This window comes from Trachymyrmex septentrionalis, unplaced genomic scaffold (assembly GCF_001594115.1).
Source record: "Trachymyrmex septentrionalis isolate Tsep2-gDNA-1 unplaced genomic scaffold, Tsep1.0 scaffold14, whole genome shotgun sequence".
Lineage (NCBI taxonomy): Eukaryota > Metazoa > Arthropoda > Insecta > Hymenoptera > Formicidae > Trachymyrmex > Trachymyrmex septentrionalis.
The window spans coordinates 3,678,407-3,694,323 of record NW_017304543.1 but is presented as its reverse complement, the minus strand read 5'-3'; the positions used below and the strand labels follow the sequence as shown (position 1 = coordinate 3,694,323).

The 15,917-nt window shown below is 35.2% G+C and overlaps 1 protein-coding gene across 5 annotated transcripts in view; it reads right to left on the bottom strand.

Moving 5' to 3' along the window:
- The window catches only part of LOC108745617 (protein FAM135A), a 28,519-nt gene that overhangs the window by 6,955 nt on the left and 5,647 nt on the right, over positions 1 to 15,917 (bottom strand). For 3 of the 5 annotated variants that reach the window (XM_018481882.1, XM_018481881.1, XM_018481884.1), the window contains exons 2-10: positions 3,474 to 3,730; positions 3,267 to 3,343; positions 2,620 to 2,833; positions 1,828 to 1,962; positions 1,677 to 1,706; positions 1,071 to 1,155; positions 732 to 926; positions 529 to 663; positions 150 to 390 (exon numbers count right to left, since the gene is read on the bottom strand). In XM_018481882.1, coding sequence (XP_018337384.1) covers positions 150 to 390; positions 529 to 663; positions 732 to 926; positions 1,071 to 1,155; positions 1,677 to 1,706; positions 1,828 to 1,962; positions 2,620 to 2,833; positions 3,267 to 3,343; positions 3,474 to 3,550 — 1,189 coding nt within the window. In that variant the 5' untranslated portion in view covers positions 3,551 to 3,730. The remainder of the gene's footprint in view (positions 1 to 149; positions 391 to 528; positions 664 to 731; positions 927 to 1,070; positions 1,156 to 1,676; positions 1,707 to 1,827; positions 1,963 to 2,619; positions 2,834 to 3,266; positions 3,344 to 3,473; positions 3,731 to 15,917) is intronic. The other 2 variants (XM_018481883.1, XM_018481885.1) reach the window with 1 other exon arrangement.

Here is a 15,917-nt window from a genome sequence, read left to right as displayed (position 1 = left end):
TATATATATATATGTATATCATTTAATAAAAGAAACACACACAAAATTGTACTATATTTTTATTTTTATTTATAGCCTGTTATGATTCAGACATATCGTAACATAATTTTAAGTCAATAAATACCATTGCGCATATATATTGTACTCACCGCTGTTTCTGTGTCTCTGCTGCATATCAGCGTATTGATCCTCGAAAATCAAAGGCAACGAGTGAAGATCGCCGTCTACTTCCGGACAATGGACAGGTAACGGTGGCAACGATGCGAGATAACGCGATCTTCGAGCAGCCTCGCTTACCGCTTGATAAGACTGATAATTCGCGTCGTAACAGCCCGCTGCCGATGTTCTGGGGTTCTCTAATACAAAGAAACCCTCTGCGAACCGCTTCACCTACAAATTGATAATTAATTGCAAATAAATCAAACATCATGGAATACAAATGTATTCAGTTTAATATTAATGTTTGAAAAATTTAGTATTGATAGTATCGTGTATTTTTCATCTGAATAATTTATAAGCTTTGCTTACTCTTAATTGATGATGAATTCGTGCTAAATGCTGATGAACCGCTTCTCGGCCGGAGAATGCTTCGAGGAAATGCTGCCAAAGAACGATATTTTGTGCGCAGAGTTGGGCTATGTCAGCCTCCTCAGTGTCCATCAACTGCATAAAACGAATTTAAAAAGCATTTGTTAGAAATTCAAAGCACAACATAATGCAAAAACGCAAACCTTCGTGATCTCTTTGTGCGTATTTTGTGCGAGTTCGAGCGCCCTTTGTTGCCAAGAGGGTAGAAGCCGTGCCAAATCGGACAAATCGTTTAGTAAAGATTCCCTCGCGGCTAAGAGCAGTCTCGTGACTTCTTGTTGGACCAGTCTCGCGTGTTGTATCCTCGTCGTTGATCCGACGCATCTCGTAGTGGTCTCCTGAAACGATTCACTTATTATTAGAACATATTGGGATTGGATAAGAAATGAATTATCAACGATGCATTAGATAATGAGTGTAATATTCATTCAATATCTATTTAGCGGCATCGTTATATACAAACTCGCTTTAAACAAACTCACGATATTTCCGAGGGTTGTCGCATTACTCTCGCCATTCGCCGTGGATTGCTTAAATTGCAGCCAGGGTTTTCCGCTTCGTGGCGCACTGCAATCATAATTCGATACATTCTTTCTAAAACTTTTACAGTATATTCTTTGAAACTTTTCGGAATTGTTATTCCGAAGAGTATAAGATTTCATTTTCAAGATTGATTTAACTTTTACTCTTTAGAGTGAGATTTCACTCTAAAAAATTTAGAGAATTGCAATGCTTTTTTAGGCAGAGACCTGTTAATTTTGATGATGACTGTAATTAGCAGCATTTAATAAAGATTTACTTAACTCGCCAGAGTAGCGGAAAACAGATCGCGCGCGTAAGTTACATTTTATCTGTTTATTTTTCAGACAAAATACATTACGATCGTGCGTATCACAATGTTGTCAAATATTAAGCTTTTGAAATTGTGTGGGAGTCAATATAATCGCTGCCTCGTAAATTCAAATTCAAGACAAAGTTAGTTAGTTGAGGAATTCAGAAGTCGAGGAAGAAATAATAAATTGTGCTACTATACTCGCGCGGAAAGTTCAGCCAGTTCTGAGCTTCTTTCTAAAGTGTCAAGAACTCACCAACTCTGCACTACGTGCAGTATGCTTTTCCTATGTTCATCGAAGATGAAAACACGCGGGCATAAAACAGAAAAAGAGGCTCTCGTGAGAGACAACGTTGATTATATGCCGGGCAGTATTTTGAGAATTACGAAACGTAAGCGATACTGACTTGATGTAGGGCTGATGAAGTGCCACGAGGCAGGCGTGGATCGTAATGGACACCGCGGCAAGATGAAAGTAATCAAAGAGCACTGGCAGATGATAGTGAAGGCCCTTCGTGGGTGTAAAGTTCAACTGCAACGCCCTGAAAAAGAACGTCCTATCGATCACGGACGACTCTATAATAGCGATTTCCAGTCAAAACTATCATCGATCGGTTCAGCCCAATTCCAAATAGTTTGCGAACAAATATCCAACAGATGTCTGATAGATCTGTCTAAAACACGTTTGACAAATTACGTTATCTTTAAGAGGTCTTTTACGATGAGAGTGTCAGAAATTGCCCGGGAAAATTTTCAACGTCGTTACTAAGTTCGCGTCAGTTTTATCTATCTTCCCGAAGAAAACTTAGGAACGCTATTAATGTTATTATAATGTACCATAAAAATGAATGAGTGAGAGTTTTTTTTTTATTTTATTTTACAAAAATTCTTTCCGTGTTTCGATGCTACCAGATAATTACCCAACATTAACATTAGAAAATAACTAATAAGCAAATGCTCTAATTGCGTTAACTCATTTTACTTTTTTTTTTTTAAATTTCAAATTTATCCACCTTATTGTTATTAATTTATTCTTTTGCAAGTTCTTATACCGCGTTCGAGAAAGGTCGCAAACAAGAGATAAGAATTGCGCGGCCGGCTGATTGCTCAGATTGCTCGCAATCTAACCCTTGCGTGTCCCTGCTGTCACTGCGGGAAAGGAATACATCGGCGTTCGTGTTAGATGGCAAGACGCTTACCTCGAGGACACGCAAGCCATGTTGCCCGGTTGCGTCGGCTCGCTGAACCATAGCTCGACGCCTAGATTAAAGTGGGTGCGCGACAGGGCCTCCTCAATCTTGTGACTATGCACGAGCACATGCGCTCGGAATAGTACAGAAGTGCCGAGTGTCACCTCCTCGTTCCTGTAGAGGATCTGAAAGCGCTTACTCGTGCCCGGCGCCTCCAGCGAGTCTGCAACACAACGGTGCGTGCCTCTCCATCGAATTCGACGTCGCTCGCCTCGGGGATAGATCGATCGATTGGGGTGAATGGATTCAGCAAGTACATTCGCGTGATATAACTTCGGAACTAGTCCGAGATACGATCGCGAGACGCACGTAAAAAATGGATATATCGAAACATAAAGAAAGAAAGATAAAAAGAAATGTTTTAAGATACATGACTAGAAGGGTTTTCATGATTCGACAATATTATTGAGGTATGCCTATCTATTGTATATTTATTTTAAATAATTATTACTATTTGATGAGGGGAGGGAGGAAAGGGGGAAAATCTTTTAAGACTACTAAATTTAGTGACTGTACATGTAAATTTAATATAGCATGCAAAATAAAATATCTGTATTACAGAAACAATTTTGATTTTTGATTATCGAAATGCTTACGATTTCGTGGTTGATTGACTTCCACTTTGACTGGTAACTTTGGCGATACTCTAAGAGCAGTTCGGATCTGGTAATATCTGTAAAAAAAAAGTATACAGAGAATTCCCCTGTTAGACGATCAAACCAATTTTGGCGACCAATCGCAATCGCAATATTTTACGAAGATACGATGCGACGTTATCGAAAGATACGGAGCGATAATCTCACCCGCGCTGGAAGAGATCGACATTGTAAAACTTGCAGAGCTCGAGGGAGAACTCGAGGGTGGCCTGTAAATCGCTCATCTCGATCCTCGCGATGGAAGGAACCACCCCCGTCCCGTGCTACCCTGGCACAGCCCCTAATCGCACGAAGGCTGGCTTCGCCCAATACGATGACTTGCAAGCACAAAATTTTCAGGACCTTGCCGAACTTCTCGGTTCGCTCCAGCCATCTTGAGGAAGAATCTCAGCGCCAAAAATCTTCTGAAAATAATATACGAATTCTCGGTTTATACTAGATTAATGTGTAGTTGCTATCATAAAAAAATGAAATTTTTTGTAACATAAAAAAATTTGCAGAAATTTTGCTAAAGTTTATCTAAAAATTTAGAAAGATACAGATCTGAAAATAATTTTGTTGGACCAACAAAATAATTATTATTAATAATTATAGCAATCAATTTATGAGTGTCGTACATAATTATTTCAGTTCAGATCTGTATTTAACTAAATTTTTATGTACTTCACTAAAACCGTTTTTTTCACGGATGTATGCATCACGTAGGCATTGGAATATTTCAGGCATAATAATTATATGTATAAAACAAAAAAGCGATTACATTATATAAATAAAATTATGTACTTTAAACGAGTTATTATATTATATTAATGTAACAATTGAAATCTATTTTGATAGTTTTCAGTATAATAATTTATAATAATTGCTTTAATATCGACAAAAATGTAACGTCGCAAAATATTTAATAGTTTGTCATTGTTAAGGACATTTAAGGACAAGCACGTCGAAAAGCACATTTCATATTTCAAGACGTACGTCGAGAAGACCCATAGCCCATAACCATCTCGTTAAAGTTTCATCGTTACTCGTATGATATTCGTCGCCGTTCCACGGTGATAAAAACATGAACAGGAGCGTGTCTATATGTTTGCGTATGTCATAAATAAATCGGCGACATCTAACTTGGTTATAGTCAAATTTAGTCAGGAATAAACTTAGTCGCTTGGCCAATTAATTTCTAAGCGGATTATCACGATTTAGCTATATAGAATCTCAGATTGTAATAAGCGTTGGTTGAGAGAACAACGACCGGACGTCATGTAGACGTGGTCCAACAATGCGATGGCGCAGAGAGGGACAGAGCTTCAATAAACTCCTCTTTTTGCGTGTACAAATCGATATACCGAAGGCCGATGTAGTCTATCCGCTTTGATGTGTACGTAATGTTTGTAGCGTGAAAAGTATTTCCCAGCATTTCATTGCCAAGGCCGTTCAAAAGCGTGCACGCGAATGCAATTATCCGCGTCCAGTTTGTTACTTCATTACTGGAAGAAGAGAAAGATCAATGGCTACATAGTTAAATTTTCTTGAGACACACTTAATAAAGAGGCAATAATGTATTAAAAATTTAATAAAAGATTCTTAATTGCGAAGAGATTTTTAATGAAAATTAAAGGATCTTCAGCTATTAAGAAATTATATAAAGAACATGCATAGATTTTTAGATAAGAACTACTACTTTCAAATTAATATTTTTAATAGAAAAAGCATTTCATGTTTACCGAAATATTTTAAAATGTTTCCGAAAACAGTGATCCTTTATCACGCTCTTATTAAAATATGAAATTCAAAAATCCAATAATACTTTTTCAAATATATCTCATAAAATGTTTTATACCATTTCCATTATGTATTCATTATATAGTTTGATTTTAGGATTATAGTTACTGCGTCGTAAACTCTTGAAACGTTTATTTCCATTTATTGTCTTTCGTTATTTTGTTTTTTCAGTCCATATAAAAATACATTGCAATCTATTGCTGTGGGTAACATATTGCCGATATAAAACACTACATATAAAATACTATATAAAAAAAACGGCAACGATTGGATTATTTATGTATAATAACTACGTGCCAATGTATTAATCTCTCCCTCTTCCACCAGTCTAAGTTAATTATGAGAAAAAAAATACCCAGTAACGATATTGAAATATTATTTGCATAAGATTTCGATAGATAAACGAAGATATCGACGGATAATCCCCAATAAGCTAATCGACCTCGATAGACTTATGTAATCTGAGCGTATTATGTTATGAATCTCATATATCCTTATGACTTTATCGATACGGATTATACGTGAACGATTGTTTCAACGCAACAATCTTCGACACTTCGAAGCCATTCTGAACTGTGCTCAGGGGAAAACTTTCTTAATTTATGCTCATCGATATTCCCAAGGCCGATGTATTTTCTCGACGTGCACGACGGTGTTCACGATGCCGGAAAGTGCTTCTTGGCGAACGCACTCCATTGCCAAGGTCTGCTCAAAGGCCGCGTGCACTCGACCACCTCTTTCCATCGCTTTTAAAATAAGAAAATAGACGACATCCTCTCAGCATGTCGACGCACTGGCAGCTCTTTTTTCCACAAAACCCTTTTTTATGCAATAAGGAGGAAAGTACAGTGACATAGATTGATGTTTCTCGCATGGATACAATTTTTTTTTTAAATTGAGAGAGCTTTGCGTCACAAATTTAAAAAATTTCGCATTGAAAGTTGATAGATATAAGAACGGCTTTGCGATCTTGACATATGATCATCATTCGCGTCATTGCCACGGCCGCTCGAAGGCATAGCTCAGAAGCCAGCTTTTCCGGTACATTTATCCAGCCAGTGCGAAGATCAACGACTCTGATTTTCAGGCTAGAGTGGAACGTGAGAGGCGTCGCTACGATGGTACTTGTCGTCGTTCATCCAAGAAGAGAATTTGTACCTCCGAATTATCGTATAAATTGTACTATAACTCACTTGCGTTTAATTCCTAAAAACGATTTCTGAATTTCTTTTTTTTCGCGTGTTAAAAGAAAACAAATTATAGTGAAAAAAATGTGAGCTGTCCCTTTGCCACATCTAAAACTGCATAATCCTCTCGAGACAGGAAAAAATCCGGTTGGCGATCTATCATCTGCTACACTAAAATGTGGAAAAGTTTTCGCTCTTCCTCTTTCCATAAACCACAAAAGTCCGCGAGGTTGTTTCCAAGCTCCATCGTTGAAGTAAAGTCCGTGCAATAATTTAAAGGGTCGGATTTTCCCTAAGTCGCAACTCGCGGTAGAGGAAGAAGAGAGAAATGAACGCGGGCTGCTGCTCATAGACAGCTGTGTGCTCTGCCACTTTTAACTTGGTCCACGTAATCCGGTTACGTGTGCATGTGTGTAACCGATGAAAAATAGCCGGGCGACATTGCGTGCATTCCTGAAATACTTTCCTGCCTTCAGTAATGTCTATTTTTCGGCAATACCAAATGATTAAACATTGAAAATAACAATGCACTTTATGGGATGCGTCTTTGCGCATATTCTTTAAAAATTTCATACATAAATAGAAATTTATAAATTATTTAAATGTATCTTCCTCAATTTATTACATTGTAATTATTATTTTTTAATAGTTTATTAGTAACGTATTATATAAAAAACGAAATATTATTATGCCTTTTTATATTCTTCTTGTATTTTTCGTCAAAACATATTTATTATGTAATCCGATTTTTGTAAACTTTTAAATTATATTATATTAGAAAAAGAAAGTCTTTACATATGTTCTTGTGAAAAAAATATCCATATTCCATCCACTTCATCCTCTTTGATGCTTTTTGCATTACTATTATACTTCGGTCCGCAAACGCGAGCTTCAAGTACGAGTCCATTGCTTTGATATGTTTTATAATACATATTTTATTCGATTTATATGCACAATCCTTTACGCAACTGTCACAGACATTTATCTCAACTCGTAATAATACGAATACATATTCACAGAGTGCAAAAGTGTTCTAGAAGAATTTAATTGTTTACTATGTATTTGTGTGTGTCTTCTCTTTATTCCAACTCTCATAAAGATAAGTAAAAAGTATAAATTTTTAAAATATTACGAAACATACACACATGTATTGTATTTGAACACAGAAAGGATGTTTTGCTTATATACCTAAAAATTTAGCTAAATACAGATATAAAAATAATTTTGTTGGATCATTACATTAATTATGTATAAGAAGCTCAAACTAGTGATCGAAATATCAAAATTTTTTTACATTTTCTGTCATCATGCTGGACATCCCTACGTATTTTAATAATTCAATAAAATTATTTTTAGAACTGTGTCTAGCAAATTTTTGATACTTCAGCGAAATCGTCCTTTCTGTGTTATTTGAAATATCATTCCAACAATTACATTATTAATATTAAGACAAAAAGAAATATATTTTAGAATATTAAAAAAAATGTATTTTGAAGTACTTTACATATCATATTAAATCATTTTTTATACATATATCACGTACGTACATAAAAATAATTGAACACAACACAAATGTAGGTAAAGGGTGCGTCCGACATTAGCAAATGAATTTTTAATGAAAGATTCGCATTACTGTAATTTTCTGCGAAAAAAACATCATCGCTGCGAGTTTTTTTGCAATAGTTTGCGATGGGGACAGTCATGCTCTCGTGTACATCAAGCGCATTTCAATCGCATGAGGGTTATAATCGTGCTCGAGCGCTCTCTCGCCTCGTGTGTGCGCTCACACGATATTTCTAGCCCCGAGGCCGACGCACTGTGGCCCAGATTAACGCCTCTGGGCGATACCGGCCTACATCGACAAACGTGCGTATTTACAGTAGGATGATACGACGGCAGGAGCGCGCTTTTTCCTCCTATGTGCGCGGAAACGCGAATGAGATAAAAAAAAGCGTGCACGATGCGCAAATCGTGTAACTGAAACGCTGCACGTGAGGCAGCAGGGCTGGAATATTGCGACGACTTCTCTCTTACTTCCGGCTTACCGCGCTTTTCGTTACTTCCGCGATGGAGTCCGAACGACCTAACAATCCATTATTTTATTTGGTTTCCATTATTATATTACTTACTACAGAACATCTCTCTTTGGCATTGGATTCAGCATTCTTATAGCTGAGGCAGTGATTTATACGCGCTCGCGTATATCAAATCGCGAGAGAAATGAAGAAGTCCTTCCTGAAACTTTATATCAAGGAAGGGAATTCCAACTTTGTCAAAGAATGTACAATATTATTAAAGTAAATGGACTTTACATTGCATGATCCTGTAAAAGTAAAATCCTTTTCAGAATGATCTCGCAGAGATAGAAAGTCGAAGACAGTAAATTTGATATATTTCGCAACTAAAAGCTTAAACTTCCGAAAATTCAATTCCTCATACGTTTATGGCTACTCTCGGATTTATGGAGCGTAACTTATAATTTAATAATAGTCGCGCCTGAATTCATCGCAAAGTTTTACCTATTATACTTTTTAAATGATAGGACGAAAAACGACCGTGAGACTGCGACTGAAAATAGATGTAGCCCTGGGTCCGCGGTGTACCTCTGCAATAGAATAAAAAACTTCCTGGTCGGGTGTTAACAGAGATTATTGTGTAACATTTTACCGGAGTAATCTCCTTTCTATAAAATTGATTTTCTTCCCGATAGACTTTGTAGGTTAAATTAAATATACGGAACTATAAATACGTATCGGCGAGAATTATTTCTTATATACCAAAGGTTCGTTCTATGACCGCGTAAGAAACAGAAAATTATAGAACATTCTTCCTTCGAGATAATAAAAGCTAAAAGATTTGTAAAAGATACTTTGCAAGTTTTAATTTAAGTCATGTAAGTCGGAAAACTTTGTCCTAGCACAGCGTGTTGTAGAACGATAATTTAGAAAATTACTCTCTCGTGACACGCACAGAAATCTATCTTTCTAGAGAGACGTCTATACTCTTCTTCATTTCTACCTATTTTTAGAACGCCACATAGATGTCGTGAAATCTACTTCGTCAACAACCTTTCAGTAGATGGATATCAAAGCTGCTTTTTCTGCAGTGTGTTATCATCGAGTCGCCATCGTGCAACCCAGCAAAAAATATGAATAGCGGTGCATAATTGAGTAGTTTATTTTGAAGCCGACATAAATTAAATTTCGAGACACGAAATGTGTCATAATTGCATTTATTTGTATACATTTCAAAGTACAATCTTTCAATATATGTAATTTTATACAAAAAATATATTATAAATTAAGATTAACTTTATTTATTATAATTCATAGTAGAAAAAGCTATGCTGTAAATTGCAACTTTTTTATAAATTTTGTTTACGTTACTGAAAGATATTTAATTAAGTTACAGACACACACACACACAATACACACTAAGAAAAAAAAAATTTAATAAATATTTATTTAAATATAGCGCCAACTTAACATTTACTTATAATAAATAAATATTTCCTCCATAAAAATGATTATTAAATCAAATTAATAGTTTTACATTAAATACATATTTAGTTGGTATTATTCAAACAAACAATAATTTATTAAAATTTAGAATTTTTTTCAGTGATTCAAGATATTCCAATATCTAAGATTTCATTTTTCATTACCGTTACATTGAAATTCCGCGTGATCATCTTTGAAATAATCACTCTTTGCACTTTGCGAGATGATGAAAAAAACTAAATGATCTCGCCCCTGAACGACCAAAAGACCTTGAAGTACCATCAGGGACTTATCAGCTTCGCCAGTTATCCCATCGATTAAAATCGCATGCGCGCCAAATGAAAGAGACGGAAGCGTCAATCGTTCAGAATCGACCCTCTGAACAGTGGCAAAGGAAACAGGGTCTAACGAGGAAAATTGAAATTTCGTATCGATTAGAGCGTCGTTCCGCGACGAATTTCCATACCACGCCGATCCACCCCAGGTCGTCTACCTATCGGCCGACCGCCGCCCTTTTGGCCAGACATGGCACGTGCATTTTCCACTTTGCATTTTTTAGCATGCATACTGTATAAAGACGTAGCTATAAAAGTCGAGAAACGATCGAATTATTGCTAACACAATTACATAATTTCAAGGAAGAAAACTCGAGAAACGTTTGTGCAAGTTCAGCAAGAACCTCAATCTCGGAAATGGTTGATAAAATCTTTGTACGACTTGTATTTCTCGATAGATTTACCAACTTCTCCTTCGCAAAAAATGTATGATCTAGCGCAACGTTACTTTTTAATTATTTATCTATTTTATTTATTCAGAGATTCCTAAAACGTTTTATCTGTCGTAATCTCTCTGTGCAGCTACACGCGATTGCTCGTGAATCGGCTTCCGGTTACGAGACGCTCGGGACTCGATCGTAAAAACGTAATCGATAGAGATTCACCGAGTTTCGTGACCGCAGAGAAAATGGGAAATTAATCACTTTGTCGCTAAAAAAAGTGATCGAACGAGAACGCCGGTTTGCGTGCCTTTCCGCGCAACGCTTTCCAATCTCTCGCGTCTTTGAACCTTTTCCTCGGTCGTTTCCCTCAGAGCATTTAATCCTCGACCTTTTCGGTTCAGCCACTTATATTTAGTTGGACCTTGTGTGTACTTTGTAATATTAAATCACGTTTCGTGATAGATTTATGCCTTCCGGAAAAAAGCGTCAAAACTAGGCTTCGAACGTCGCTTCTGCACGGAGGTGCAAAGCGAACAGGCGAATGAGTAATCCCAGACATTCTATTATGAACAAGAATTTTAAGCTTACTTTACAATGAACTTACGTTGGCTTTCCATGTCACTTTCCTGCTTTTTGTTTAACCTACCCCCTTGTTTCTCGAGATTATAAAACAATCTTGCATGAATGTGTTGTTATTTATGTAAATCAACTTTCACTCAATTATTTTCGTTTCAATTATTTACTTGGGTAATAAATGGATCACCACTCACAGTATATCTTACCTAAGGATTATTTAAAAAACATTGTGGATTTAAATAATTATCAAGTTAACTGCTATTATTTTAATAAACTTGTTTGATTCTATAAATCTTTTCTCAAGCAGAAACTGTTATTACAATAAATAAAATCGCGTACAATTGAAAAGCATTGCGCTCGCATATTTTCCAAAAGTCGATATTTATATCCCCCAGTCAAAAGTAACTTCGAAGTTCTGCAAAGATGTGAAAGCACGTCTATACTTATACCGATAAATTTTTTATTATATCCTTGCTCTGCCCCTAAAATAGCAAATAGCACTATCGCGTTAGATTTGTTAGATACGCTTTTAAGATATTAAATTGTAAGCTGTCGTTCTTTTCGACGATTCTGCGTAGTCTTGATGGTACGGCCGGATATCAGGTGATGAAGAAATTTTGTATAAATCGAAGTTCTTTCCCGCGGCGAATATTCAGGCGTTTCCCCTTCGATCCTCGTTCTCGAACGTTTTTCAGGGGAGGCCTGGATATTTGATGGAACTTCTCGCCTACGGCGTATATATAAGTGTTGCAAATTTAAAGATTGACTCGTATTGTACCGGCAGACTTAACAGACAAGAGAATATGAACGTGTAAAGATCGTTTTTGATCTCTTTTTCGAAAGTGTACTCATTATGCTTTTTTAAAATACAATCGTAATTCATTGAATTCCTGATAATTTTTGAAGAGTAAAAGATTTTATATAAAAAAATTACTTGCTATTGTCGCTAAGTTTTTATTGGCTGCTATTAGAAAAGAGAAAAGAAAATGTAATAAATTAATTATAGACAAATATTAGAAACATCATGTAATGTAAAGTATTGTGAGTTTCAATTGTTATTTCGCGATTTCTAAATAAATCTATTACAAACTTATCTAAATGTATCATATAAACAAAAAATTTTTATTTAAAGAAAGTAAGAATTCAAAAGTTTATACTGTGAAAATTATTATTTTAATCAAAATTCATATAGTGTGATGTAAACAGAACATCAACCCTCGATCAAAAGATGATTTCTTTTGAATCCTCGGTCTCAATGACACCTATTTTCACTCACAGGAGTTGGGTGCGTGTTTGGGTGGACGTCTAGACAGTTTCTATCCGATGAAGTGATAGCGGCGACACCGCGTAATCAAAAGTATTTCTTATCTTCGAGGCAGGGCGTCTTCGTACAGGTCTCGCGACATCAGATCGAACCTCGAAGTAATCTCGAGGTCTACCGTCTGGCTTCCTCTTGATACCACTTATTACCGTAATAAATATCGTGAGAGGAGATCGTACTCCCCTGAGAAGGAGAGTAAACTGCAACGATTGATTCGATACTTATGGATTCAATTCATTGACATTTTGATGTCCTTCGAACAAATATAAGATTATATTGATTGAATAATGAATATAATAATACTAAATTGTTCACATCGCTGTATCACCAAAGATTCTGATTTTCTTTCTAATCGTAGATCAATAAAAATATACAAGAATAATAATCTTGTGTGAGAAACCAGATTTAATATAAAAAATTCTACGTCTGAAAAAGGAAAGTAACAGAAAAATTAATATTACGATAATCTTGTTTGAGATTTTGAGTAAAATAAAAAAATAACTTTCAAATTACAAAGCATAAAATTACATCAACAATATGTGTGTGTGTGTGTGTGTGTGTGTGTGTGTGTGTGTGTGTGTGTGTGTGTGTGTGTGTGTGTGTGTGTGTGTGTGTGTGTGTGTGTATATATATATACATATAATCACGCAAAACTGATGAATCATAAATTTTTTTTCCTAAAATTCTTTATAAAATTCTTATTTAGCGGTTTCTGTAATTTGTTTAATATTCAATTACTTGACCAAAATTATCTCAATTTGATGTATAGCATTGTTTAACCAAATTGATCGACATAAAAATGATTGCGTAATATGTGATAAGATAGTAGGAGAAACATATGTGAAATCAACACTCGGATTTCCTATAAAAAGCATCTTGTTCAAATTCTATTGCAAAAACGTCGTTATTCAATGTAATGTAAATTTAAGATGCAAATTGCTAGCTGTTTCGCCCATAGAACATTGGCATCTACCGTTTTCGTAGCACGATATCGCAAAAACCTTCCAATTTGCATCTTGGATTTACATTAGTGTTCGCTGTAAACGTGACTTCAGCGTCTACCATATCCAAGACATACTGTTACAAGAAGTCCTTAGTAACAATTGCGTCATCTCTGCCTGTTCGTCGTACAAAAATTCGGATTGTGCTGATATTATGATAAATGTTAAATCCATTTACTCGGCGGCGTAGGAAGAGATTTCATCATCGCGTATTTTTCCAATGAAATGCTGCCTCGCTCAAAAATCTGGAGCACTTTAACAAATGGCAACTTAAACTAGTTAGAGCAAAAGCTAAAGTTCATAAGTTAAAATATGATAATAAATAAGTAAAAATATGATAATAAATATATGACGTATGCGATTATTAATCAGGTATTTCAAAAATTTACGACGTCTTTTAATTTGTGAAAGCTATGGAGCTAGTATGTATCACTAATAAGTATAAGAAGTGGATTGCTATGTTTAATATTGTGTATATTTTCTTATTTTTGCATATAAATAATACAAATAATTTTCTTTTTATTATATTATTGACATCGTCATTCACACAATCATTTATTTGTTTATATTAAAAGATTGAAAGGCTGAAAATAACGAAGTCTCTTTGAATCATTGTCTGCAAATGAATAGCACGTATAATCTTCAACAAGCGGAAAAAGTGCATCTTTTCAAGCGGCTAGTTCGAAGGATTCCTTTTTTCTCATTTCGTCCGAGCCATTCGAAGGATATTCTTTTTGCGCTTCTCTCGTTTCTCGGGACGGAACTCTTCGTCTCTCTGGAATAAATATGCGCAAATTGTCGGCAAAGATCTCTGGTAATTGTTAAAGAAACAATACCTGGCATGCTTATCAATGTACAAGTAATTTCTAAAAGTGTCTTACGATATTATTAGATAAATTTTACTTTATTTGTAAATAATTATATGATATTAAATAATTGTAATGATATTAAATATTTAAATATGTTAAGAAAAGAAGGAAAGGATATCTAAAATTTGTCTTCACTGACGTAAAAATTAAAATTTAATAATTGGAAACGTTAATTTTAAAACACTACAGGCAACGTTTGTGATATAAAGGAGATCTATAACTTTAGTTATAAAATACGGAAACGTATCTTATAAGATGCATCGTCCAGTTTAGAGTCTAACTGGAGGTACATGTAACATGCGCTCATATATCTGCGCACGTGTTTTCTCTTCGAGCCGATAAACCGGTAGTTCAACAACCACGAGAGCGTGCTCGAGAAGTTTCACCCCCTAGGACGATAAAGCGGCCTTTATAGCCGGAGATACAAACACGCATGCTCACAATCCTTTCTTCTTACCGTCTTGCGAAAGATTTCTGATAACAATCAGGGTGTGTTTTTTGCACACGCGTCACTATTTTTTTCTATACACTATATCTTTACGATGGAGGGGGGGGGGTGTGACGATAAAGAGAGATGATAAATTTTCAAGCGACCTTCCGGCAGCCAGCCGATTAATCTCGTGTACAATCCATTTTAATAATCAAGGTCATAATTTCTAAATTTGTATCCGACTCATAAATTACGCGGCTACTTGCGACGCGAAATACGGCGTGTCTCAAGCTTTTCCTTGAAAATTTCTGTTCAATCTAGAATTGAGTTTTTCCGATTAAAACACATCGAAGAATCAGAAATTTTTTAATTAAAATTACTTTTTACAACTTAAATGTTTAGAGTGTCATTAAATTGAAGCTGTGATAAATTAAAGTTTCATTTAAATTTAGGTAGATTACTTTAATATGATGTAAAATTATCAGAATATTAAATAATAACAAACAGTAGTCGGGGGAAAAATTAATCTTAAAGAATTTGTGATTAAAACTTGAAATTCTCCTAGTCCTGGTACATCTTGTAATAAATACAATGAATACAATTCAAAGAAATTGCAAGTACAAATTGGCATAAAATAAATAATCGAGTAAATTCTTCTTTTGTTCCGACCACCAAGCGCACGTCTCGATCTCATTTTGAAACGGAATTGTTCGTTCCTGAGCTGAGCAATTCGTTCGCTAATCACCACAGTGCAACGAGCCAAGAATTTACTATAACGTGGCTCCTAACCGTATTGCCACTCATTATTTCTCGAACTGTTTCTCGAACAGATGGTGGATCTGCTGATACATCGCGATCTATCGGAATCTAATTTAAATCGTCAATAATAAATCCCATCTAGCCTGTTCGTTCTTTACAGTCGTAATTACTGTTACTCCGAAAACGAATTTCGCATCAAAATTATTGGTATCAAAAAGATTAATGATACAAGCTGTTTTATTTTATCCCTTTTATTATAGGAAAGTTTTTTAATTCATCGATTGATCAATCGCATTATGCAGCTTTTTACAAAGCAAAGTTGCATTTATGCGATTGATCAATCGATGAATTAAAAAACTCACCTTTTTCTTACAATGATACTGATAAAATGAAATATAAAAAAAAAAAGAATAAGTTACTAATTTTAACAATCTTATTTAAGAACAATCGA